The 25,015-nt window shown below is 42.2% G+C and overlaps 1 protein-coding gene across 1 annotated transcript in view; it reads right to left on the bottom strand.

Moving 5' to 3' along the window:
* The window catches only part of AGBL1 (AGBL carboxypeptidase 1), an 874,683-nt gene that overhangs the window by 728,405 nt on the left and 121,263 nt on the right, over positions 1-25,015 (bottom strand). The window contains exons 8-15 of the mRNA XM_068991508.1: positions 22,916-23,081; positions 21,337-21,404; positions 13,878-13,994; positions 12,273-12,853; positions 10,038-10,121; positions 9,713-9,799; positions 7,702-7,850; positions 5,298-5,385 (exon numbers count right to left, since the gene is read on the bottom strand). Coding sequence (XP_068847609.1) covers positions 5,298-5,385; positions 7,702-7,850; positions 9,713-9,799; positions 10,038-10,121; positions 12,273-12,853; positions 13,878-13,994; positions 21,337-21,404; positions 22,916-23,081 — 1,340 coding nt within the window. The remainder of the gene's footprint in view (positions 1-5,297; positions 5,386-7,701; positions 7,851-9,712; positions 9,800-10,037; positions 10,122-12,272; positions 12,854-13,877; positions 13,995-21,336; positions 21,405-22,915; positions 23,082-25,015) is intronic.

Raw genomic sequence — 25,015 nt, 5'->3', positions numbered from 1 at the left:
ACACCACATGTCCAGTCAACCTCCCAGAATCCTTCTTGCTGGACTCCATATTGGTTGAGCAATGCACACACCACCAGGAAGGAACCCAAGCCAGAATGATTGGCCAGAGACAACCCAGAAACTAATCCCATCACCGTAAAAACTGAGATGGCGAACCATGTGTCAGAGCAGTCCTCCTGGGTTCCCTTACCCTGCTCTCCACCTGGGCCCCACCTTAACAATAAACTCTCCTGATTTGTCAATGTCTCCTTGGACAATTCACTTCCCAGTGTTAGACAAGAACCCACTCTTGGGTCCTGGAAGGGGTCCCCCTTCCTCCAACAATAGAGTAACAGTGTTATCCACTCTTCTCTGTTGCTTCCCAGGGCTGGAATATGAGGAATATATTACATTGCATATTGATGGTTTTCATATGTCAGATAGTTAAGTATGGATTGCTACACAGAAGCCTTCCCGAGGGAGGGATGGGAATAGCTCACCATCTCTAACGGCAACCCACTCCAGTATTCTTGCCTGGAGAATTCCATGGACAGAGGAGCCTGGTGGGCTACCGTCCACGGGGTCGCAAAGAGTCGCACACGACTGAGTGACTTCACTTTCACTTTCTGGCAAGGTACTTAAATTTGCAGAAGACTTCTCAAGTGGATTTACAGATTATATTATCTAAATTAAACCCTACAATACAGACAATTCATTTTTTTCTAAATTCAGCTTGGAATTCAGAGATTGATAATAATATTACATTTTAAGCACGAATGACAAAGAAAATGGAAGAACTGACATGATCTACCTCCTACCCTTAATACTAGCTCTCAAGAATTCTTATTTGCGTAAAAATTCACTAACTAGATCTGGGGAGTTAACCACAATTTTTCGAAATTATCCACCAGACACTTTACAACTATATATTTCATGGTCAACTTTAAGGGTACAGATGCCCCGAGTTATCAATAGTATAAAAATATAATAATTTTACATTTAAAATTTCAAGATTTAAATTTTAAATTATTTTTCTCATCTTTTCCCCATGATTTAAAATTCTAAACTTTTTGCATGTTTTCTAAGGGTACATAATATACTAGTACAGCAAGACTTATATAATTGAATTTTTTAAGTTTTGAACAAGTTATCAAAGTCCATCATGGATTGGGGCTTCTCTGCAGTCCAGTGGTTAAGAATCCACTTGCCAATGCAGAGGACACAGGTTCAATCCCTAATCTGGGAGGATCCCACATGCCATTGAGCAACTAAGCCCGTGTGCCACAGCTGCTGAGCCTGCATGCAACAAGAGAAGCCACAGCAATGAGAAGCCTGCACACCGCAACTAGAGAGGAGCCCCCAGTCACCTCTACTAGAGAAAGCCCATGCTCAGCAGCGAAGACTCGGCCCAGCCACAAATAAATAAATAAATCATTTTTTAAAATCCATGGATTAATGTATGTTATCAAAATACTTTGGAGATCACTTTTTAAGTGATAATGCTCGGACCCAAAAAGCAGTCAACCCATTTCCTTAATTGATCATTATCGCTATCACTTTTTAAGGGAAATGAATATCCCATTCTTTCTGAATGCTCTCTTTTTTCCTCTCACCCTCCCATAGATATACTCAGGTACCATGGCTCCTGGTTCTTTCCACAATAAGCACCCAGCCGATCCTTTAGAATGTGGTACTAAATCTAAGAATGTAAACAGTCAAAGGACTTCTGAGTGCCTGATGACACATTGGAGACAAAGAAATAAAGAGGCAAAGTTCTCCCAAATAAATATATTAGAATAATACAGTATACTAATGCATATATATGGAATTTAGAAAGATGGTAACAATAACCCTGTATGAGAGACAGCAAAAGAGACACAGATGTATAGCACAGTCTTTTGGACTCTGTGGGAGAAGGAGAAGGTGGGATGATTTGGGAGAATGGCATGGAAACATGTATAATATCATATATGAAATGAATCGCCAGTCCAGGTTCAATGCATGATACTGGATGCTTGGGGCTGGTGCCCTGAGATGACCCAGAGGGATGGTACAGGGAGGGAAGGCGGTTCAGGATGGGGAACACGTGTATACCTGTGGCAGATTCATGTTGATGTATGGCAAAACCAATACAGTATTGTGAAGTAATTAACCTCCAATTAAAATAAATAAATTTATATTTTTTAAAAAAGCAGGGATGAAGAAAAAAATAATCTTCTAGAGCAGAGTGAAAAATTAACATCATATATTAATGCATATGGTGGCTCAGATGGTAAAGCATCTGCCTGCAATGCAGGAGACCCAGGTTCGATCCCTGGGTCAGGAAGATCCCCTGGAGAAGGAAATGGCAACCCACTCCAGCATTCTTGCCTGGAAAATCCCATAGTTGGAGGAGCCTGATAGGTTACAGTCCGTGGGGTCACAAAGAGTCGGACATGACTAAGCGTCTTTGCTTCCACTTTTCATGGAATGTAGAGAGATAGTACAGATGAGCCTGTTTGTGGGCCAGGAATTAGAGAACAGACATAGGAGAACAGACCTAGGAACACAGGAGGGAAAGGGGAGGGTGAGACAAATAGCGAGATTAAGTCTGACATATATGCATTCCCATGTGTAAAACAGACAGCTAGTGGGAAGCTGCTGTATAACACAGGAAGCTCAGGTCAGTGCTCTGTGATGACCTACAGGGGTGGGATGGGGAGGGTGTAAGGGGAGTGGGAGTCTCAAAAGGGAGGAGATATATATATACGTATAGCTGATTCACTTCACTGTACAGTAGAAACAAACACAACATTGAAAAGGAATTATACTCCAGTAAAACAATTAAAAGTCAATGACTCACTCTAATAGAAAGAAGATGCAATTAATTACAATAAAATACCATATATTTTTTAAAAGATTGTGATAAGTAAAAGAGGGAAACAAATACATTTTCTAATCTAAGGCATTTTACCTTAGGAAAAATTACTCTGATTTGTGGTTAAATAGAGATACACATATCTATCCTGTTGTTAGATCACATTATTGGAAATATGTTAACACAATGTGGCCAATCATTGTAAAACAAGCTACCTGACTGTGTAGCAATCTTATCCATTCATCTGCTTGGATTCATGATTGGAAGATGAAAAATGAATTACATTACACATGCATGGTTTTCATGTTACCCCTCTGTTGTCTTGTTAATGAATCACATAACAATTGTCTTGTTAATGAATCTAAAAGCTATTAACATTAACACAGGCATTCTTTAGGCCAAGGCTCTGCTTTGGGATGTCTGATTTCTTCCTTCTCTTCTGGGCAAATGCTTAGTCCCTTAAGCTGACGCTTTACCCTCCAGCCCAAGGAACCAGCCTCTAGGGGGAGCTATTCCCTCTCCACCCCGACTCCCCAGAGGATGCTGAAAGTTAATGCTTGTCTAGTCTCCTACTAAGCTACAGATCCTAGCCTGCTGTAAGCTGGGTCTTTCATGCTTATTTAGGATTACTATTTAAGGACACTTAAAAGTTATTCCTTTCTAAAACTTTTCATATATTTATGTATTTTATTGGCTTTTTATTTTTCAGACCCCTGTGCTGGGTCTTCATTGCTGCCTGGGTTTTCTCTAGTTGCGGCAAGCAAGGGCTACTCTCTAGTTGCGATGTGCAGGCTTCTCATTGCGGTGGCTTTTCCTGTGGCAGAGTACAGGCTCTAGGGCACGTAGGCGTCAGTCATTGTGGCACACAGTCTCAGTCACCCCGTGGCATGTGGGATCTTCTTGGACAAGGGATTGAACCCGTGTTCCTTGCATTGGCAGGTGGACTCTTAACCACTGGACCACCAGTGCGGTCCTAAAAGTTATTCTTGATACACCAACATCCAAATTCATCTTTCGTTATTTTCCACTGCAGCTATGGCTGCTATCACTGTAAGGTGATTTTAGTCTCAGTCTCTGTGGACCACACAAATATCCTAAGAGTCTGTAGCTAGGTGGGCAAGCAAGTAACTGCTATGGAAAATAAATAAAAGTGTATGACTTTGCTATTGTTCTGAAGAATATAAGGAAAATACTAGCCTACCCAGGTCCATATTCTAATACATGCAAGACTGAAGGCTGTCGACTCTTTTATTATTAATATAAACAGTTAGCCCAGCTCTGTGCTTTATAGACTGTCCTTGCTTTGTGGTGATGTTTGCCCTTATGTCTGATAGAGCAATACGGCTCTAGACCTTGCTCTCTGACAATGCTCCTGTCCTCACAGTCTCAAAACCCAAGAGGCATAAGCATTTTCACTCTCTTTCTTTTTGATATTTGTAACAATCCTAAACTTTCCAATACCTGATAATATTCTCCAGGGCCCCTTGTCATCTCAGAAAGAGATACAACTTACTTTATCCCAGAAAATAGGTAGTAGCCTATCAATTTTTACAAGAAACTAGCAATGAGCTAATAATTAATTACATCACTTCTACCTGTCCACAATTCCTATCTCTCTCTCTTTTTTTTTTTGTTTGTCTTATGAATTTCTATTTTATTTTCTATCAAAGGAAACTGCACAAATAAGCAATTCATGGGCCTGGAATGAATTTGTTTTATCAAAATACATGGATAATTCAAATTTCATTACACCTTTACAGGATAAATTGATGAAACTGGCTACTGATCAAGAGTTGAAGATGAATTCTGAAAATACTTTTGTCTTTTCCTTTTTTCCAAAACGCTATCTTGTGTGGAGGAATAGTTACTTAAGTGTGCTTGTCACAAATTCACGCTTACCTACTTTGGAAAACTGAAGTGCAGGATGGATAAGAATAAGCCAGAATATCTGAGACATTTTTGTTCACTGAGACAAATGGAAATAGGAAGGAAACTGAAGGCTGATGCACTCGTCATAGGTTGAGCCTGTATCCAACAAAAGGTCTAAAGGTGTTGATGTGTTTAAATAAGAATAGATGACTTCTCACAGAACCAAAAGATATTTCTTGTGGTCTACTGTGGGTGTCATTTCACATGCTTATGCTTCTGAAAGACACAGCATTTGTCATTGAGAGGGTGATGAGTAAACCAGAAAAGCACAGATTGATCAGGTTTATAAGATTAAAATGGAGAAGCAGGAAGGACTTCCCTGGTGGTCCAGTGGCTAAGACTCCATGCTCCCAACGTAGGGAGCCCAGTTTCAATCCCTGGTCAGGGAACTAGATCCTGTATGCCACAACTAAGACCTGTCACGGAGAAATAAATAAATAGCAAATAAATATTTTTAAAGACAGTTTTTAGAATGGAGAAGTAAGAAGTTGAGGGAGACGAAAGAGCAAGGGGAGCTAACAGTCTAACTTACTTGTAATAACAGATGTCGTAGCCTGTCCGTACCCAGGTGGGCCTGCCAAGAAGAGCCTCCTTCACGGAATACAGAGTCAGCTGCATCCCTGCACAAAATAAAGGCAGGATTAATCCATGAGGGGGGTAAAAAGGAAAGGAGAGTTGTGGTAGGCTGAATAACAGCCCTCTAACATACCCAGATCTTGGGCCTTCCCTAGCAGTCCAGCAGTTAAGACTCTGAACTTCCAGTCCAGGGGGTAAAGGCTTGATCCTGGGCTTCCCTGGTGGCTCAGACCATAAAGAATATGCTTACAATGCAGGAGAGCAGGGTTCTATCCCTGAGTCAGAAAGATCCCCTGGAAAAGGGAATGGCAACCTACTCCAGTATTCTTGCCTGGCAATTCCATGGACAGGGGAGCCTGACAGGCTAACCACATGGGTTTGCAAAGAGTCAGACATGACTGAGCAACTAACACTTTTGGGAACTAAGATCTCTCATGTCACACTGTGTGGCCAAAAATAAATAAATTAAATTAAATTAAATTAGGAATATCTGAAAAATAAAAAAGATACCCAGGTCTTAACCCTTGGGAGCTGTGTGTTAACCTTCTATGACAAAAGAGACTTTGTGGATATGATTATATTAAGTATCTTGAGAGGAGGAGATCCTGGTTGTCCCTAAATTCAATCACACATGTCTTTCCAAGAAAGAGGCTGGGAGAGGTTTGAGTTTAGAGGAGAAGCAACGTGACTGAAGCAGAGAGATTTGAAGATGCTCTGACGCTGAAGATGGAGGAAGGGGCCATGAGCCAAGGACTGTGAAGAATACAGCTCTAAAAGCTGGAAAACAGAAATAAATAATCTGCTAGACTGTCCAGAGGAAGCCTTCCTATACTTTGACTTAAGCCCAGGGAAACTGACTTGTGAGACTTGAGACTTGTGGACTTTGGAACGGTAAAAGAATACACTTGTCTTCTTTAAAACCACAAAATATGAGACAATTTGTTACAATAGCTACAGCAAGTGAATTCAAGAGTCAATGATTCCCTTTTCTCTTTCTATACCAGCAAAAGTCTATTTCATCACTGCAAAACAGAAGCAATGTCCTAGGATCGAGCCTGGAGATGTGGGAATACTTTTTCTTTGCTCAGAGCCACTCAGTGCATTAGCATACGAGCCAACAGTAACAGGCAGAACTTCCAGGTTCTAGAAACATTCAAGATAAATATGGAAAAAAAAAAAAAAGATAAATATGGGCTCCTAATCACTCTTTGTCCCTTGAATGTCTCCTCTAAAACGGCCACAGGTGTTAGGGAGAATTTAAACATTCTCCACTCTTTTCTGAGAGTGTAAATGGGCGTTGTCCCGTTGGATTGTGCTATTTGCCTGTCTGTCACAAACAGAGCAACGTGTGTGCTCCTGGGGGAGTCACGAGATGGAGAGAAGGAATAAGTGAGAGGGCTCACTGACTTCGAAAAGTTCAAGCTGAGACAGGGAGGCAGGTAGTCGTGAAAAGTTACATGAAGTACAGTAAGTCCCCTACATATAAACGAGTTCTATTCCGAGAGTGCATTCCTAAGTCCAATTTGTCCATAAGTCCAATAAGTTAGCCTCAGTACCCAACTACCATAATCAGTTATACAGTACTGTACTGTAATGATACTTTGCACACAAATTACACGTAGCAAAGACAAATCTTTTTTTTTTTTTTAATCTCATAGAACAGTACCTTGAAAAGTACAGTAAGCACAGTACAATAGCTGGCCTGCAGGGGCTGGAATCAAGTGAACAGGCCAGAGGAGTTACTGATGGAGGAGGGAGAGGAAGTGGGAGAGGGTAGAGCTGAAGGATCGTCAGCAATAGGAGACGGAGGGCACGCTGCAAGGTCACGCACGCTTAGCATTGATGGCAGAGGCTCTGACTCCTTGCTAGACTCAGTTCTATCTACTCTCTTGAAAAAACAAAAATGATCCAGTGATTCCTGGATTGTAATGTGCCAGCTACATCACCACTGTTTTACGCTTGCTTCCACACATCATGGGCTTGAGATAAAGATACCGTACTCCTGTGCTCTCTACATTACTGGACAGTACACCAAAGAGCAACTATTTATAGAGGATGCACGGGGGTGACAATGTACACCACACACGTGAACTAACTTAAGTGACTCAGTCTGCAAATGCACGTTTACATCTTGGAAAGTTTGCGACTTGAAGGTTCATATGCCGAGGACTTCCTTCAGTTACATTGCATGGCAATAGAAATTTGCTCTAGGTTGGCCGCTTTCTTGCCATTTAGGTTAACCAAAACCTACCACCCCAACTTCAAACCCTATGCAACCCAAGCAGAGCTTGGTCCAACACTCAAAAGCGACAGCATTCTTGGTATTGTTGCGAAAGCCTCTCTCCCCTGAGTGCTCATACCGTAATTGAACTGGCTGTTGGGCTTCTCGCAGTTGATGATGTTGAAGCGGTAGGGGACAGCGGCCCTCATGCCGCTCACCTTGAAGTAGAACCACTGCTGGTGCTGCGTGCTGTTCACATCAGCATTGACCAGTAAGTCGTACTCAAACCTGCAAAGGCAGAAGCAAAACGGGTGGGTTAAAAGCCTTGAAGAGAACTGCCAGCAATGAGAAGTCCACACATCTCAGGTTCTGGATGACAGATCTAAGACCCAGGATCTCAGCTGGCTGGTAAGCTTTGGTTTTCATCCTTGTCTCACAATTTTGGACACAGGCTCTAGAAATTTAAGGAGAGGGAAGCAGTATTAAAAGTCAGTTATACAACTAGAGCACATCTTTTTATTAAACAGTAAGAAAGCTTCAAGTAGTCATGTACGGATGTCAGACTTGGACCATAAAGAAGGCTGAGAGCCAAAGAATTGATGCTTTTGAATTGTGGTGATGGAGAAAACTCTTGAGAATCCCTTGGACTGCAAGGAGATCAAACAAACCCTACAGACAAGAATTTGAACAAACTCTGGGAGATAGTGGAGGACAGAGGAGCCTAGCGTGCTGTGGTCCATGGGGTCATGAAGACCCCGACACGACTTAGCAACTGAACAATGACAGTAACAATGAAGGGTCTATCCAGGTCGAAAAACATAAGTGTGCTATATTCCAGAGAAAAATGTGATCACATCTGGCTGGATATGCCATTACTATCTGATGGCATTACATGATTTTGAGCATCAGTCTCCTCATATGAAAATTAGAAATAGTGTCTAAACTTGCAGTACTGTTTGTAAAGATTAAGTAGAATAGCATATGTAAATCCCCATCAGGGCAACAAACATGAATTAGACTAGTAATGAAGGATTTATTTGTTTGTCCCCCCCCCCTTTTTAATTGATTTAGCTTACATACACTAAAGTATACAAATCTTAAATGTACAATTCAATGAGTTTAAACAAATTCATCTGGACACACCTGTCTGACAGTTCACTGGATCAATATGTAGAACACTTCCTGCACCCCAGAAAGTCCTTATGTGTCTCCACCCTGTCACTATGTCTCCAAAAAGTTATCTTTTGAGCTTTAGCAACAAAATTGGCAATGCAGTTTTGACTTAATATTATCATCAGGATACTTTGTTTTCAAAAAAGTCTTATCCCAGCTCCTTGACACACTCTTTTTCATAAAATTGAGCTTTATTCTAAGATAAAGTCACAATAGGGTTTGAAGCAGGGGGAGGACTTGAATCAGATTATTTTTTCTTTCAAGCACCCAGTCTTGTTAAGCAAGTAATCAAAGTCAGTATCACCAACAGTAAAACAAAATGACATTGAGTCCTTGCCATTTTATGACATCAGGAAAAGGCAATGTAAAATCATCACCAATGTGAAATTGTTGCCAAAATAAATGTTTCTCTAGAATCTAATTATGAAGCAGGAAACAGATTCTGGTTGTGGGTCGTTCTACAATAACCCACTCTGGTCATGAAAGGCCATGAAAAGATGATGAAGTGAATAGTTCTCTTTTAATGTGTGTGCCAAGTATGTGGTCTTTGATAGAGTTCTGGAATTTAAAAAAAAAAAAAGCCATAAAGGTATTTGTGACCTTTGGGGAAATTTGTGTATAGACACTATCATTACATGATCTTTGAGTTGCATGTGGGATCTTCCAAGACCAGGGATCAAACCCACAGTCCCTGCATTGGCAGGCGGATTCTTAATCACCAGACCACCTGGGAAGTCAGTCTCCACTTTCTTGACATCAGCTAATGAGTTCCCTGGTGGTGTGCTGGTAAACATTTATCAACTCTTAGGAAAATAAAAAACCTTCACATGCTGGCCAGTTTGTATGTTATAAATGCTCCCACCATCATAGATTTCAAACTATCGATGTGAGGTCCCTGAAAACAGAGGACGGGACAGATAGGCACAAAATGCTGGCTTGAGCTGCCAGGACCTACCCCTGCAGCTTTCCTTACTTACTCACGCACTTGGATGGCTTTGCGAAGATTTCCTGACTCAAACACGGAGAAGAACTGCAAGCAGTCAGAAGCAGTATCTTGCAAAGGCCTGAAATGAATTAAAGAACCTGTTATTATAGGAGTGACTGCTATTCTTAGACATGGATTGACATTTCTTAGAAATAAGCTTTATCTTACAGATCTTTAACACGAATTTTCACCATGTTGTTTTTAGGAGAAGGAATGGATTACTAACCTAAAATATTCTTATTCATATGCCATTAAAAGGTTATTCAATATGCCCACCACCCCTCACCCTCGCTCCGCTGATGTTCAGGACCACCTACCAAGGCTCATCTAAACTGAAGACAACCTTATTTATAATATCACTTGGCTGGATGAGTCTCCGGACATCCTCAAGTATCTTGATCCTGGAAATGAAAATTGGAAACATTTTAAGGGTTGGCCCTCACTCCTTACTCCATCCATCCTATGTCATGGGGAAAGCACTTTGGGAGTCATCAGTGATTTATAAAAGAAAAATGCAATAATATCCCAACCTTGAGCTGAATGAGTACAAAAAGCAGCATGCCTCCTTCCTTTACTCCATTATCAAACAATAAAACTGCACTGAGCAGTGGGAATGTACAAAGCTGCGATGCCAAACTGTAGTTTTAGGAGAATTGTCTACTTGAAGGAGAGTTTTGTCAAGAGCATTTGGGCTGAAGCACTCTGAGAGCTTCTGGCTGTGGGAATAAGAGGGTCCTTTGCACTAAGACAGGAGACATCAGGGTTGCTGACTGTTAGCCTCCTCAAGATCTGGGAGGTGCCAGTAAGACCTTAAACTTTTGTGTCGTTTATACTCCTCAGTTTTGTTTGCTCCAAACGATTATGTCTAAGAAACATCTTTTGTCTGAGAAACAGCAAAGTGTGCTCAGTCAAATCTGACTCTTTGCAGCCCACCAGGCTCCTCTTTCCATAGAAGTCTCCAGGCAAAAATACTGGAATAGGTTGCCATTTCCTCCTCCAGGGAATCTTCCCGATCTAGGGATCAAACCCACGTCTCCTGTATCTCCTGCACTGGCAGGTGGATTTTTACCACTGTGCCACCTGAGAAGCCCAAGAAACAGCAATATCCAGGAGATTGCAGTACAAGAGAGGAAGGCTACCTAAGGATCTTTCAGATTCCCTCCCTAAATTTCCATTCCAGGTCTCTGTGGTAGGGAGTGGTAGGGAGTGGTAGGAGAAGAGGAAGGATAGGTCAACATGAGGCTTGAAGTCAAGGGAAAGTGTCCTGGCCAGGGGTGTGTGGAGGTGAGCCAGCCCCTGCAGTGGGTCTCTCAGGAAACAGAGCATTAAGATAAGGTCAGAGATGTGAGGTCAGAGATGTCAGAGGTCAGAGACGTCAGCCAAAAGCCAAGCAGGAGCACTTTTTTCTTGGGGTCCACCATCAATTTGCTGATGAACTTGAATATAAGTTAATAAAACTTACTGCTATGCACACTTTATTGTATAGACTTAATGTGTATATACTCAATTTTTTTCCATGAAGATAGGTTTTTTCCCCTTGGCTTTAGTAATTTTCTTTTTAATCTCACTAGGCCATTCCTAAGACAAACTCCCTTCCATGCATGCTGGGAATAATCCATTACCCAAAGTTTCTTCCCTGGAAGATGCATTTTTTTTCCTTACAATCCTCAGTGAAGCAGCCAAACTATTCCCCAAGGCACGTCAGGTTCTGTAAGGTTGGGGCTGTTGCACGGAGGTCCACCACATCCTTGCATCGAGAGATCAGACTCCAATTTGCAGTGGATGAGAAAAGTGATCCCAAATAATCCACACTTGTTTGTTTGTTTGTTTTCCTGAGGAACTTCCTTTAAGGAATGAGCCCAGTGTTTGGTGGAACTAGATAATCTTTTCCTTTTGTAGGATTTGCAATGGACAGGAGCTAAGCAGTTGCATTTGAATCATCTAAGAAACTCATTTTGCAGACACACATCTGCTACCTGGAGGAGGGCACGGCAACCAACTCCAGTATTATTGCCTGGAGAACCCCATGGAGAGAGGAGCCTGGTGGATTATAGTCCATGGGGTCACAAAGAGTCGGACACAACTGAATAACCAACACTTTTCACTTTTCACTTTAAGGTCTACCACTCTATACTTGGTTCCGAAATGTCCTAGTAGAGAGACAAGCTTGTATATTTGGCAAAATGTTCTTAAGGGTCATGGGGTTTTTACTTTTTTTTTTTTTTTTTTGATGTGGACCATTTTTAAAGTCTGTATTGAATTTGTTACAATATTGCTTCTGTCTTTATGCTTTAGTGTTTTGGCATGCAGAAGCCTAGCTCCCTGACCAGGGATTGAATCAGCACCCCCTGCACTGGAAGGTAAAGTACTAAGCACTGGACCATCAAGGAAGCTTGTCCTTAAGGGTTTTCAGATGCTCCTGACTAATGTTCACTGTCTTGAGGATAACAGAACTATCTGCACCAACCATTCCACCTACAAAAATATTTACTAAAGAAGAAAAAGAAAAAAAAAAAAAAACCACATAGCTCCCAAGTTAGTAACACCATCACCTTTGGACTCCACATTTACGTTGCAACATAGGCTGGGCGGAGAGAGGTGGACAATGTCCCCAGAAATCCGGAAATGCCATCATGGTGAAGTCAGCCACAGATCTGGTTCTCCTGGCTTTGGCCATGTAAAGATAGGGGTCATGGAAGACCATAGGCTTCAGATGTGTCTGCAGGAGCTGATCTATGAATTCGGCAGTTTCTCTAGTCTTAGTGGAATTGGAAAAGGAAGCACTTATCCTTGGGCAGGAAATCGCATCCATGTCCCAACCATCCTCTAGGAAGGATGCCTGAACGTCTGAGACGTCACTTCCAGAAGAACCTATCCCAGGATCATTAGAGTGTACATTTCTGTATGAATTCATCCCAGGTCCTCTTTTGGAAGTTAGATGTATGCTGGACCTCCCCATCTTCACCCTGCTCAGAAGAGAGGTTTGGACCGGGACTTCTTTTTCTTGTCCCCCAGAGATTTGGTCCTTATTCAAGAAAAGCCCCTTTGGGGAGGCAGCAGTCGGAATGTGATGGTGATTGGTATACTCAGTCTCATCAGAATTCAGATCATCTCCAGGCTTGGACTCCAGTTCCTTCAGGTTAAAAGGGGAAAGGAATATGTCATTGTTTCCTTCCAATAGAGAATGCAATCCGATCCCTGTCCTTACTTTCTGGGCACAGAGCTAAGCATAAATCCTGTCAACTGGAAAGCTTTTTCCAAGGCCAGTCAACAAAAGTCTAAGTTTCAAGAGTCAAAGAAATGGTAGAATCCTAGCAACTTGCATTTTGAAGGGGCATTCAGCGGGTGTAGTACAGTTCTACATGAATGCCTCCTGCGACACTTCAAGCATTTACAGTCTAGGCAAACAACTCACTTATGGAAGTTTCCTTGCATCCCGAGGTGCTTCTTTGCATTTGTGGGTGATTTTGATTACTTTTAAGATATTCTTTTTTACATTTAATTAAAATTTCCTTCCCTGAAACTTTTACCCACTGATCCCCTTTTGCTTTCTAGAGCAAAATACAATATGTCAACTCTCTTCTGTAAGTGACTTAGCTTATACTCTTAGAAGTGGCTAAATTCATGCTTTATTAAGAATCATAAGAAAAGAATGGAGATCCAAAAGTAGGTCTAAAATTAGGTGGGAGCAGCAGTAGCAGCAGCAACTAGTCACTGAACTGACATCACTAGGTATAAGGTTCTTGATTTGTATCCACTAACAAAGAAACCCTAGAATCAGGCTGGTCACCTTCAGAAAGCCAAGGAGTACAACCTTTCCGTTTTGACAAGGGGACAATTAAATCACCAAGATTTTCACTTGCTTATCAGTGTGTGGGGGTAGGCACCTTGCCCACCAGACAACAGGCTGCAATGTGAGCCTTCATCCTACTTCCTTCCTAGGTCCCGGTGTCACACTGTAGAACCCTTGCATGCATTTGTGGCTCAGCCGCCTTCTCACATTTGTGTTTAGCCTTACGCTTCTCTTTCAGAAAGATCCCAGAAGCAGACTGCTAAAAATGAGTGATGCTTTCCTTGTGGAAACCTGTCTGGCCTCCCAGCACCTGCAAAGAACCCATGGGCATCATCAAGGAGCAGAACCACAGCAGACATCCTACCTCAAAGCTGCAGGAGAGCTCAAGACACATGGCCTTGTATTGCATTAGTTCTTCTTCAGGTCGGTCAAGACCAGGTTTGGAGCTCAGCTTGTTCACATCTGTTTCCAAGTCATCATCCTGCAATGGAATATTCAAAACATATGTTACCAACAGGCATATGTTTATTCAAAACATATGCCATCCTGAGAAATATCAAGACAAGCTACAGATGTGATTCTTCAGAATCATGGGCACAGTTCTCTTGCCTCCAAATTATAGGGCTAGCCTAATCAAGGATAATTTAATATGTAAGATTGTATTTCTTAAATAAAAAGAAAGAAGATAATTTTTCTCAGCACTCATGTCAGTATTTATCAACATTCATCACAAATAAATAATTTATGCAAAATGAGATGAACTGGGTAAACAATATAAAAGAATTGCTTTTATCTCATCACCACTTTCTTCAACATAATTGTAATTGTCATATTTATTCATCTATCTACCCATTTAAATAATTCTTTTTGCAAATATTTAATGAGCATCAACTATGAAAGGGTACTAGCCTAGGTACTGAGACCCAGAGATAATGGAACAGACCAAGGTCCATGATTCCATAAAACTTGCCTTCTAGTGAGAGAAGGGAGACAGGACAGGAATTAAGAAAGCAAATGCATGAACAAGGTGACTTCAAACAGTGATAAATGTCAAGGGGAGAATGAAAGGGGGTAGTGCCGGGGTCCAGCCCTGGTGGATCCAGGGAATTTCAAGCGGGGACAGAGTCAGAGTCTGGGAAAGGACTACTTAATTAGAAATATAAAGAGATTAGGAAAGAATAGTGTAGTAGGAAAATTAGTGGGGAAAAGAGGCTGAATAACTTGGTTTATGCGGAAAACTAATAAAACCTCGAGACAAGAGGTTTGCACCATCTACATTAGGCCACCGGTGCCCACTTGAATAGCGGAGGGTGCCCTGCCTTGGGCTCCCTCTCACGTGGACCTTAGAAGCCAGGGCAAGTAAGTAGACTTGGTGAGCCTCCAAGCTCCAGATGGGAATTCAGCTGGAAAAGGGGAGAAAATAATGACATGGGGGAGCCCAGCATCGGTGCAAGACTCACAACTTTATTTTCAAAATCAGCGTATATACCCCAAGTTTTACAAAAAGAAATAGTGGAATATGCAGAGTTATGCAGGGGCAGCAGTCCTGATCCTCATTGAGACCAGGCTTTCTTTTGCATACCTTCTCATATACAAAAGGTCTCAGGTGGTTTACATTATCTCTGGCCAAGAGTCCTGTTAACATTTTTATAGCTCTCTTCCTACATAAATGCCTATCAACCAGAAAAACACTTTTTCTCTAGAAGAGTTTTTTCTTTACTCTGCATCACCCTCAAAGTACTAAATAAAGTTGCATTCCTGTAGAACAAAGGTGCAGTGGGTTATAACAAAGAAAGCACTTAACTCAAAGATCTAATGTTGCCAATACCAGGTCTACTACCTCTTTTTCTATATACCAACTATATCTACAAATAAAGGATATGAAAATTTGGCAGCAAGTATTGGCTCAACAAATGAAACCTTTAATCAGTCGTATTCTAATGATTTTGACTCCTCGGAAGCCGCTACATTCCTAGGATGTTTTAAGTTTCCTGTGCCTCTCGCGGTCAGGAGGCCGCAAACAATCACATGCACAGCTGTAAGAGTCCGGCAGGCAGGCTAGAAAGCCATCAGAGGGGTTTTTGGATTGAAACACTCTTATTATGCCCAGGAGATTTATTATCTAAAAGCTCTAAATTAACTTTTTCCAGAAAAAGGTGGTGGGGGGACAGCCCCCTGTTAATGTCAGAAGAGTAGGTGGAAAGCATAACACAGTAAAGCAGGCAGACTCTGGTTTTTTGGGGTGGATGCTCAGGAAATTCCAGGGGAACCCCTGAAGCCTGATCATGCCCTTGCGTTTTGTCAGGCTTCCTTCCTCATGACCTTTGCCACGGGCGGGATTCCTCATGCTGGCTCCCAGCAGGGTAGAGTGATTATGAGTGAGGCTGGGGTACAAGAAGCTGAGGAAGTCACATTTTAACTAGACCTAAATGATCATAAGAGCTAACTAGGCAAAGACTTGAGGAAAGGAATTACTAACAACAACAAAAAAAAAAAAAAATACAAAAACAGCTTAAATTTGCTTACAGAAAGAAGGTGGCTGAACGTATACACTCACATACAGAACAAGAATGTTTATGAATGTATAACTGAATCACTTTGCTGCACACAAGAAATTAACACCACATGATAAATCAACTATAGTTCAATCAAATAGTTTTTAAAAAACTTTTACATAGAAAGCAGGTGGTTAAAGCATAGTGTAAGAGGAAGACTGGAGGAGTCAAGATGATGCTGGAACTCCCAGGCTCTGAGGAGGTGGCTGTAACCTCCGGCTTCACCTTTATCTCTTTGTACATCTAAAAGTTTACCAAGTCACCAGCAGCCATTTCTTCACTGGACTGAATAATCCCAGACCCTTTATCTTTCTTCTTCTATATCATCATTTCATAACAGTTTTATAGCGATGGTGACTCTCCTCCAAACACTTCTATATTTTCCAAAGGTTATAGATTTATACAGAGAAAGAACATCAAGAATCAAACAGTGTAATCTCTTCATCTCTCTGTGCTTCTCCTAGATCAAGTTTCCCTAATAAAATGGGGCAGAAGGGAGGAATGCAGATTCTACCCTATAGTTTAGGAGTCTACTTTGTTAGTTAAGGAAAAATCTGAGAGTCCTGAGAGTCTGGATTAGTCTTCCCTAAATCAAATAAACTGTAAAAAATAAATGTTTATATTCCTGATTCAGGGGATAAAAATGCAATATTTCATCCATCTTCTGCAAGTTTCCTCCAAACTTTAAATTAAAAGAAATACCAATTTCCACGAGGTTAATATAACGATATTTTCAGACCCAAATTCCTTACCCTGGTATTAGAGATCCCAAGACTTATCCTTTCCAGCTTCTTCTGTCAGATCCTCCTTGCTTCCACCATCTCTGCTCCAGCCTCAGCCATGCCCTGAGGTGGCACCAATAGAAATGCAACCTGGCAAGCATTGAGAAGCATCTCCCCACCAGCAAGTAAGGCCAGTATGTCTGGTGTGAAGAGTGTTCGGTAGCCCATGAGTTTCAGCCTAACTAGGTGATCTACTTAGCATTAGAGCAGAAGTTAGAAATCTATGGATTTCCCAGATGGTGCTAGTGGTAAAGAACCCACCTGCCAATGCAGGAGACATAAGAGACACAGGTTCTGTGAGACAGGAAGATCCCCTGGAAGAGGGCATGGGAACCAACTCCAGCATTCTTGCCTGGAGAAACCCATGGAGAGAGGAGCCTGGCGGGCTAAGGTACATAGGGTACCAACTGATGACCACAACTAATCACAACTATGTACATAGGTCACGACTGATGACCCACTGCTTGTTTGTGTAAATAAAGTAACACAGCCATGCCCATTCATTTATATATTGTCTATGATGCCTTTCTCAGTGTAATAGTAAAGTGGAGTGCTTGTAAGAGACCGTTACTTTTTAAAAAATATTTATTTATTTGTTTGGCTGCACCAGCTCTTAGTTGCAGCATGTGGGATCTAGTTCCCTGATCAACCAAGGATCAAACCTTGGCCCGCTGCATTGGGAGCTCGGAGTCTTAGCTACTGGACCACCAGGGAATTCCCCCAGAGATCCCTTCTGGTCTTTAAAAATTGAATCTTGACCTCTGAATCTCCAGGTATTCAGGCAGGTTGTCAACTCCTTCCATATTTTATAAATACCATTTATATTTATTTATCAGTAGACCAACTTCTCTGCACTCACAGCAACCCAGACAAGCTTCATCATTTAGGGATTCTGGAACCCATACAACCCAGATAAGGTCCTTCTTCCTCAGATTGGACCTTTCTAATACTGACTTTGGACAGTATTAGATTTGAGTTCAACACCCTTTTGAAGGGACTAATTTGAACTCTGGCAGAGACAATCCCCAAGTTGACCAGACTGATTTCTTTGAAGATAAAAACTGTCTCGTTTGTTTTTGTATAATATCATCCCTAAGAACTTAGCATGCTCCTGCACACATGAATCATATCCAAGAAAATATCTGAAAGAAATAAAAAGTTTAAGAGGAGGAAAAAAAAAGGAAGGAAGAGCCTGAATTCACTCTGTACATCTTCTTCTCCAGGGTCTATCTAAATCTAATGTTTATTTTCATGAAGAAAAAATCATGGCCAACTCCCAGTTGATATTCATTGTAAGTTTCTCCTTTCTTATGATGACACTTTTCAATCAAAGAATAGCATCTGACTATCCACACTCAAGACCCTTTACAGATATAAGAAGCTCCTTTTAATAATTCTTTCTAACAGACTTCTCCTGGTTAGCAACTAAGATTTTTCAAATGAAAAGGCCATAAATTAAAGGCCTGGGTTGCTTCTCTGACTAGAAATAAATACTCTTGGTTTCTTGCCCCTATGCTGCTGCTGCTGTGTCCCTTCACTCATGTTTGACTCTTTTCGACCCTATGGACCATAGCCCTCCAGGCTCTTCTATCCAAGGGATCCTCCAGACAAGAATACTGGAGTGTGTTGCCATTTCCTCCTCTAGGAGATCTTCCTGACCCAGGGATCAAACCCGCATCTCTTAACATCTCCTGCATTGGCAGGCAGGTTCTTTACCACTAGCATCACCTGGGAAGGCTTGGCCACATAGCTAGGAGAAAATGCTGCTGGCTTCTCCTGGGGAAAACAAGTTTGCTGGGGCACCAGTTCCCTGACTCTTGCAACACCCCCATAATCAAGCCCTTACTCCACTGTCCCTCTGTTTCTCTACAATTCATGCTCACACACTAACTTCTCACCTTCTCCTTGGCTTGAAGGATCTTGATGAATTATTTCCAGGGCCTCACTCATTTCTCTTATGCTTCCTTTCCAGCTGGATTTATTTATTTGTTTAGATTCCACTCCATCCCAGCCCACCATCATCTGCAGAGCCGGGGGTGGGGGCAGGGAGATGGTCTGAGAGCTCCCCACCCCACAACCCCATGCTGTGTGAAGTCAGGCACCAGCCTGCAACTTGTCCGTTCATATAAGACACAAGAGATTACTGACACTCCACATCAACCATTCAGTTATCAAAGAGCCCGCAAGAGGGGAGGGAAAGTGGCATTGATGAATGACTGCAACAGCACAGTATTATTCAAAATAATTCAGCAAGTTCTCCATAGGCCTGCACGGGCAAGCCACAGCAAAAAGAGCCAATTTGCTTCTGATGACTTCAAAAATGATTCTGTTCATCAGCAAAACCCTGAGCGCACCACAATATCAGTAACAGCCTTAACCTAGAGACCTCGCTAAGAGGTAGACCCTCTATGTCTTATACTACTAATAGCAAGGTGGGTGGTTATTATGATAGAGAATGCAAAAAGTCCTTTTCTCTCTAGGTAGATATGTAGGTGGAAGAGAAGGGAGAGAGGAGGATGGAATGATGGATGGCTAGATAGATGAACACATAGATACAGGTGAGCTAGATAGACAGATATAGATAGGTAGGTAGATGTGAGATATATAAATTGACATATAGATGATAGGTAGATAGATAAATATATAGATAGATAAAGGTGAAATACATAGAACTACAGATAGAGATGATAGGTAGGTAGGTTGATAGATACGTATGAGACAGGTAAATAGACATATACATAATAGAAAGGTAGGTAAATGATAGATATATCAACAAATATAGATGACAGACATATAGGTAGGTACATAAATAGATATGAGATAGACATACAGATGATAGGTGATAAATAGACAGATAGACAGATTTTTAAACTCAGACTTCATCTCCAGGAAGGTCATAAAAGCTAGCGCATGCTTTTCAGTCTTACTTCCCCGGTGTCAAAATTAAGGAACTGTAACTTGAAGGAACTTGTTCACAGCCGCCAACAGAAATGGAGATATGATCATAACTCATAGATGAATTATCATTTTTCTAGAGCAGTAGTTCTCAACCACAGGGATCCCCGCCCCCGCCCAGAGATAGGTGGCAAGTCCTAGAGACAGTTTTGGGCTTCTCGGGTGACTCGAGAATACAGGAGACTCAGGTTTGATCCTGATCCCTAGGTCAGGAAGATCCCTTGGAGAAGGAAATGACAACTCATTCCAGTGTTCTCGCCTGGAGAATCCCAGAGGAGCTCTGAGGGCCACAGTCCATGGGGTCGCCAAGAGTCAGACACGATCTAGTCAGTAAACCACAAGGGACAGTTTTGTTCATGACTGAGGGGTCAAAGTGGTGGGTGTCACCAGCAGCTTGTGCACTGAGGTCAGGGATCCTACTAAACACCCTACAATGCACAAGACAAGCCACCACAACTAAGAATTATCTGGTCGAATGCCCACAGTGCCAGCGTTCAGAAAGTCTTTTCTAGAAATGCAGTCAGTAGACCGTGCCCCACCGTCCCTATTGTTTGCACCTCTGTCTACAGCTGCCTTTGTGCTACAACAGCAAAGCTGAGTCCTTGCAACAGAGACTGAACAGTCCACGAAGCCTAGAGCAATGATCATTTGGCTTTTCATAGAAAGTTTGCTGGCCTCCACTCTATAGCACAGGTTAGCAGTAATAGAGACAGACAGGCATTACTCTCCTACTGGTTAGGATGTTCACAGTACAACCCAAAGGACTACAGTTCACATCGACTCCAAGGTAAATGGAGTTGCACCACACAGTGGTCCTGTGTGTACAGAGTGAGTAGAAAAGGCTAACTTACAAAGATACTGGAGATCTACCAGAAAAAGTTTCCTAGGAAATCTTTCCGTGGTCTCTGCCTGAATGCCGTTCACACTTATTAAATACACCAACCAGGAGTGTCTACCTGAGGCTCATCCTGATGGAATACTGGTGCCTTTATAATGGACAGCCTCTGATGTGACAACAAGATTGTACAGGACCTCCCAAGATGAAAATGGCAACAGTCGCAGTCATTAACGGAGCGTCGGTATCTTCGGGGCCCCGGAGTGGAAGAGCGAAGTGAAAGTTTCTCAGTCGTGTCGACGCTTTGCGGCCCCCTGGACTACCCAGTCTGTGGAATTCTTCAGGCCAGAATACTGGAGTGGGTAGCCGTTTCCCTCTCCAGGGGATCTTCCCAACCCAGGGATTGAACTCAGGTCTCCCACATTGCAGGTGGATTCTGCACCAGCTGAGCCACCAGGCATGCCCAAAAATACTGGAGTGGGTAGCCTATCCCTTCTCCCAGGGGATCTTCCTGACCCAGGAATCAAACTGGGATCTCCTGCATTGCAGGTAGATTCTTCACCAGCTGAGCTACCAGGGAAGCACAAAAGTGTGTCCTTAAAATTTACTCTGGGCTCAGCTGAACATAGAAAAGGGCATTTTCCTTTGAGAATTGTGAATGTGGAGAGCATCTGAATCAAGGGCAAGTGTACCTACTTCCTCTTTCACATCTTCAGAGTCTGAGTCTTTGTCCTCCTCTTCCTCACCATCATCTTCATAATCTTCTAAGTGGGGGAAAAAAACAGAGGTGGCTTGCAATTCTTAGAACACAGTGGTTAGTACTTTTTCTTACAACTAGGAGGCTATTAAGTGCACAAGACCTCAACACAGGCTAGCGATTATTGAATGTGTAATTAGTGCAAATATAGGCACACAAGAGCACTATCTCATGAAGTCTAAAGTGCTGCCCCACACTGCATGCAAAACGAGTGCAGAATAAAATGACACGTGGTTTCCCAGACGGCTCGAGCAGTGAAGTATGTGCCTGCAAAGCAGGAGACGTAGGTTCAGTCCCAGAGTTGGGAAGATCCCCTGGAGGAGGAAATGGCAGCCCACTCCAGTATTCTTGCATGGAAAAAGGAGCTTTGCAGGCTACAGTTCATGGGGTCACAAAGATTTGGACACGATTGAGCGACTTAGCAGGCACGTGGACCATTCTGGCTTCCTCCACCTGATATAGAAGTAGTTATGCAACTAACATGGCCGGAGTTTAGTGATCACATACATGTCAAAGCTGCTGTAATGTCAACAGCACTTTGATTGACTCCCTAATTTTAGTACGAAGGAACTTGTTTAAAACAAAAGTCCAAAGCAAGCATCCAGTGTCATTGCAACAAGATGATGCCTACCGAAAATCTGTTCCCTGCAAAGAGGACAAAGTTGAAAACCACTAGAATCTTCTGACAACAAAACCTTCTTGGACTTGGACAATCACACTGTCAAGTATTCTAACATGACTACTGTGGGGGTGGTAAACAGCAAAATGTGGTAAACAGCAAAAGTTTGCTTTCAATTCCATCCTTAGGGAAAATTCATTCCAGAACCAGTCTGTACAATGGAGGGACTCCATCATGGGACTGGAAATAGATTTTTTTTTTAATCAGCTGAGATGACTATATAGTCATTCCATCAGTTCAGTTCAGTTCAGTTCAGTCACTCAGTCGTGTCCGACTCTTTGTGACCCCATGGACCGCAGCATGCCAGGCTTCCCTGTTCATCACCAACTCCTGGAGCCTACTCAAACTCATGTCCATCGAGTCAGTGATACAAACTGGCAACAATTAATAATAAAGGACAAAATTAATGAGCTTGGTATTATGAAAAATTTGCCTTTTCATTCATCTCTCTGATTAGCTTATTAGATAATCATGGTTGATCTGTAAAAAGCAAAAAAAAAAAAAACACTGATTCTACTTTCATCCACATTCCTCTGAAATATTATCCAAATGCAAAAATTCATCATAAAGCTTAGAGCTCTCAAAATGAGTACAGAATAACTACCCACACACTGTGTATGTGCTTCGTCACTCAGCTGTGTCTGACTCTTTGTGACCCTATGGACTGCAGTCTGCCAGACTTCTCTGTCCATGGGATTCTCCAGGCAATACTGGAGTGGGTTGCCATTTCCTCCTTCAGGGGATCTTCCCAGCCCTAGAATCAAACCTGCCTCTCCTGCATTGGCAGGTAGACTTTTCACCACTGAGCCACAGGAAGATCTGTATATCCACATATTTACCTTCAGTTAGAACACGTGGAGCTTCAGAGGTGATGATCCCAGGGACTGGAAAAGAGTAAGCGCTGCTGGTTGTGAGCAAGGGAAGTGGACTCTTAGGGTAGCATTGTCTCAGGATCTGAAGAACAATGGAGATGACAGGCTCCAGACTTTGGTCATCCAGGCAGTTCTAAACAAAGAGAATATCCTATCAGACACCACCACCTTGTGCAGAGACCCTTTGCTACAATGGTATTTTAGGTAATGAACTGCACACAGCCTGAATGCACAGTAAATACCCTTAAGGTAGACCATCTAATCTGAACATTCTAATGTAGCATTTTGTCTAGCGTAGAATCTGCTTTGGTCCGGTCTATCATCTACAGTTTTATTTCTCTTTAACAGCTCATATATTACTGGAGTGAATTAAGTCTGAAAATACACCTGAAAGATTTTCAAGGGAGGCTGCACCTAAGGTAAGACATTGTCTAGAAGAGCTGAGGGAAGGAAAGGAAATGGCATCTTCCTTCAACCATCCATGTGTCACTGTGAATTATCCCCTAGATTAGAAAATGAGCAGCTGAACTGAGAGAAGTCTTACTGTTCTCTTTCAGCTATTATCTGAGGGGAAAATATCAAGGAAAATGTAAAATATGAAATCGGAAGAAAGAGTAATAGAATCCCAAGCGCCTAAATTAAATAGCATGCCTCTTCTCAAAGCACTTCCACAGTGTTGGTTCCTCTTGGTAGCAAGACAAAGCAAAGAAAAATTGAGTTTGCAAGAGGTAACATTTTGATACTGATGGAACATGACAAGATCCTGTTTTTCAGGCACCATGGAAAATGTAAGAACAAGTATTCTAAACTGAGACAGAGAGAAAACTGGGAGTGGTCAGGATCTCTGTGGCAAAAGCATGGCCGTTTTCTTCAGTCTTTTAGTAAACATTTTGTCTCCTGAATTTGGTACAGAGAGTTGATTAACGAAAGCCTCCAGTGTGATATTCCTAAAGGGCTTCCAGTAAGCTCTGAGGCCAATAAGTCATGGCAGGAGACATAGAGGATGCTTTAGAACATGCCACAGAGCAGGGACTGTCTACACATTGTGCCATGCCCTGCCTGGCACCTACAGGCCCACATTATAGGCAGCCCCACAGGAAAGAACATGGAGGGAAAAAATTTAATAAAATGCAAGCCATGAATTCAAGCTACCCAAATGACTCCAGAGTGAAATAAAAGTAAGCCAACTTTCAAAACAGAAAGTTCTTAATACAATCAAGAATGCCTGGGACTTCCCTAGTGGTCCAATGGGTAAGATTTTACCTTCCAATGCAGAAGGTGTGGGTTCAGTCCCTGGTCAGAGAGCTAAGATCCCACATGCCTTGCAATCAAAAAACCAAAACATAAAAGCAACAAAATCAATATTGTAACAAACTCAATAAAGACTTTAAAATTGGTCCACATCATAAAGAAAACAACAATGCTATCTCTCTTCAGTGTGCTCAGATAATACCAATCAGGTAACCCGAACCAACAGCAGGAAACACTTTCCATGGAAAATAAATTAGTTGAGGCTATTTCATCACCGAAAGTAAGACTTAGTCACTCAGTCAAGTGCAACTCTTTGCGACTGTAGCCCACCAGGCTCCTCTGTCCATGGAATTCTCCAGGCCAGAATACTGCAGTGAGTAGCCTTTCCCTTCTCCAGGGGATCTTCCCAACCCAGGGGTCGATGCCAGGTCTCCTGCATTGCAGGTGGATCCTTTATCAGCTGAGTTACCCAAGAAGCCCACTTCACCGCTGGGACTGCTCAAGTAGTTTCCAGTGCTTAGTGAAAGCTATGAGGATTGGAAAGAGAGAGAACTGAATGTAGACGATAAAGAGAGGTGAGTGCGGTGGATGACTGATCAGAGGCAATGCTCTGAGTTACACCCTTAGGAGATATGGAGCCAAGTCCAGGCCAGGAAACTTGCTCAAACCTGGCAGTACTCTGGAAGCCAGGTCTATGACTGTCACTGGTATTATTGCTGATGATGGAAACAATGTTTTACTTGGTGTGGGATGGTGCAGGTGAAAAGCAAGTGAAAGGATGGAGCCAAGTCCAAGTGCCCTCTTGGACTAGGCCAT

The sequence above is a fragment of the Capricornis sumatraensis genome, chromosome 19, assembly GCF_032405125.1.
Source record: "Capricornis sumatraensis isolate serow.1 chromosome 19, serow.2, whole genome shotgun sequence".
NCBI classification, from domain to species: domain Eukaryota; kingdom Metazoa; phylum Chordata; class Mammalia; order Artiodactyla; family Bovidae; genus Capricornis; species Capricornis sumatraensis.
Note: the sequence above shows the minus strand (reverse complement) of the source record. Positions and strands in the feature narration are given on the sequence as shown.